Below are 2,728 nucleotides of genomic sequence, written 5' to 3' on the forward strand. Positions count from 1 at the left end.
AAAATAAATACATAAATAAATAAAATAAAATAAAATTTAAATTTTTTACTGTGGACATCAGAGCCTAATATGATGAGGCTCCTGACTTCCTCTCTGTGTCCTACCTCATCTTCTGCCTCTCCATTTCCTTACTTTCTCTACATCAGCCCCTGTAGCCTTTCTTTCCCTCCACACAATTTCCCATACCATTCGGTCTCCCTGGAACTTTCGTCGCTTAGATCTTCACGACTGTCTACTTATTTTGCTGTCTCAGCTGAATGTCACTTTCTCATGTAGAGCTCCCTAAACATTTGAACTAAAGTAAGTGAATCCATTTCTCCCTTTCCACAAACCTGATGTCTTTTCTTCAGTGCACTATGACTCTCTAACATTTTCTTCTTTGTTAAATGCTTATTGAGTTAATGTCTGTCTGCTCTACGCTTGTGTAACTTCAATGAGAGTCGGGACCCTCTCTATCTTAACCAAATAGAATGATTTGAACTTAGAATGGAGCCCAGTACACAGTAGCTGCTGAGAAAAAGAAGCGTGGTTTACATGAATAAACCAGAGTATGGGAACTGATCACTGTGGGCATCCTGGAAAGCAAGAAGGGGCTCAAGCTCCAGCACTCTTTCATTTTGATGTCACACTAGACCCCTTCTCCTCCTGGTGAGAAATACAGGCAAACTTCTTCTTTCTCCTTCTTCTAGTTGGAAGAAGAATTCACAGATAAAGAAACAGTGATTTAAGAAAAAGGAAATCTTTTTATTAAGAGTCATCTCTTTTGGCTTGGACACAGTGGCTCACATCTATAATCCTAGAACTTTGGGAGGCCAAGGCAGGAGGATTGCTTGAGTCCAGCAGTTTAAGACCAACCTGGGAAACATGGAAAAACCTCATCTCTACTAAAATTACAAAAATTAGCTAGGCGTGGTTGCCTGTCTGTATTTCCAGCTACTCTGGTGCCTGAGGAGGGAGGATCGCTTGAGCGTGGGAGGCAGAGGTTGCAGTGAGCCTCAATCACACCACTGAGCTTCAGCCTGGGTGACAGAGCCAGGCCCTATTTCAAAAAGAAAAAAATTATCTCTTTCAATGGATCTCCTAGTGCTAAGGATCTGTGCAAGCTTTAGAGATTTCTGGAAATGATGACAACATAGCTGGGGAAAAATAGAGAGAAACCGGAGGAAGAGGTAAGCAGACATGGCTAATTAAGGAAAGCTGAGGGCATCATGAGTCAACCTATGAAATTTAGGACAAGACACCAGTAAGACAATGAGTTCCCAGGACTTGCTCATTGACTTTCAGCCCTATGAGATGTGAACAATTTCCACATTGTCTCAGTAACCTCACATAGAGTATATAGTTTGAACATTATTAAATTTCTGATATTTGATTATTTTTTACTTACAAAAACAGAATTTCATATAATTTATACTATGTTAGTTAAATCTCTTCTGTCATGTCTAATTAGAGCATGTAGGAGATGTAGGAGAAACAAGTATGGAAAGGTTAAAAATATTCATAATAAACACTAACCTGGATCAGTTTTTCAGAGGATGCCTTAAGTTCTTTAGGCACCAAAGAATACCTCATAAATGCTCTGTATCTGTAAGGTGACTCCAAGTACTAAAGATCTCAGCTTCAGTACCAGGGATTTTTCCCCATAAGAAAGAAAGAGCACTAAGTATAACTTTTGTCAGAGAACCTACATACACTGCAGGCATACAGGCTTTATAAACATTAGAGTTCAGAAAGAAAAGAAAAGAGATAATGGGGAGGCCACTGGGTCCATCCTCACATATGAGGAAGAGGGGCCAACACCACAGTTCCTGTGGAGAACATAACCCAGGATCGTCTAGGAGAGACCCTTTGAATTCCTTTGACTCCCACAAAATTTTCAGTAAAAGCCTCCTTTGGCTGACATAAGTCATCATAATAAAGGGAAGTGCTGTATGGGGAATTTATTTTAGCATCCTTATTTCTAAATCCTCTAAAGACCCTGAGGACATGTGATGTGAAGGTTTTATTGGTGTAGATTTGAAAAAGAAATGACCTGTACGGAGGCCCCTTACACAGTCTCATGGAGACGGCAAGTAGCCAAGTTCCTTTTGTGGTGGAAATAGTTGGGAATCCAATGATAAAGATGGACAATCTCTGAAAAAAGTCACAATTTCGTAACAGACATGGTCTGGGCACAATGTTAACAAAACTCCCTGTTTTCCCCACCCCATAGTAGCTCAGCACCCGCAGTGTGCACTTACGTCTGGTGTCCCCAGCCAAAGCCAGTGGGGGGCTCAGCATCATCAGTGTCACTGTGAGAACTGCCATGCAGGAGCCTCCAGGGAGCTTCAGACACACCATGCTGGAGAACAGGACAGGACCAGGGTCCAGGGTAGCAGACAAGTCTCACTCAGGGAGAACTATGACCCCCCTCCATCCACACTCCAAATTATAGGGAGGAAGTTACTGATTTCCTTGCTCCTGGATTGGGTAATCTCGTGTTGGAGAACCAATCAGCATCTTAGTTCATAGCATCATCAGTCGCTGGTCAGATTCAGTATGAAGGTCCTCTTCTGAAACAATTTCCTTCTTTAAAGGATTGTTTTACTTTAGTACTTGAAAGGTTTGATCTGGTTGCGAGTAAAACACTAATGGGGTCTCTATTGTTAGCCAGCTCTGTGCTGGTGAGTGAGGTGTTCACTATGAGCCTTGTACGAGCATTCATTTCCCACTTGACAAGACAACTGTT

At 41.7% G+C, this 2,728-nt stretch overlaps 1 protein-coding gene across 4 annotated transcripts in view; it reads right to left on the minus strand.

The window, feature by feature from the left end:
* The window catches only part of LOC105513786 (HLA class II histocompatibility antigen, DRB1-3 chain), a 13,886-nt gene extending 11,439 nt beyond the window's left edge, over nt 1–2,447 (minus strand). For 2 of the 4 annotated variants that reach the window (XM_011944801.1, XM_011944800.1), the window contains exon 1: nt 2,241–2,447. In XM_011944801.1, coding sequence (XP_011800191.1) covers nt 2,241–2,340 — 100 coding nt within the window. In that variant the 5' untranslated portion in view covers nt 2,341–2,447. The remainder of the gene's footprint in view (nt 1–2,240) is intronic. The other 2 variants (XM_011944798.1, XM_011944799.1) reach the window with 2 other exon arrangements.
* Between the last annotated feature and the right edge of the window lie 281 nt (nt 2,448–2,728).

The sequence above is a fragment of the Colobus angolensis genome, unplaced genomic scaffold (assembly GCF_000951035.1).
Source record: "Colobus angolensis palliatus isolate OR3802 unplaced genomic scaffold, Cang.pa_1.0 Scaffold236, whole genome shotgun sequence".
In the NCBI taxonomy this organism is placed as follows: Eukaryota; Metazoa; Chordata; class Mammalia; order Primates; family Cercopithecidae; genus Colobus; species Colobus angolensis.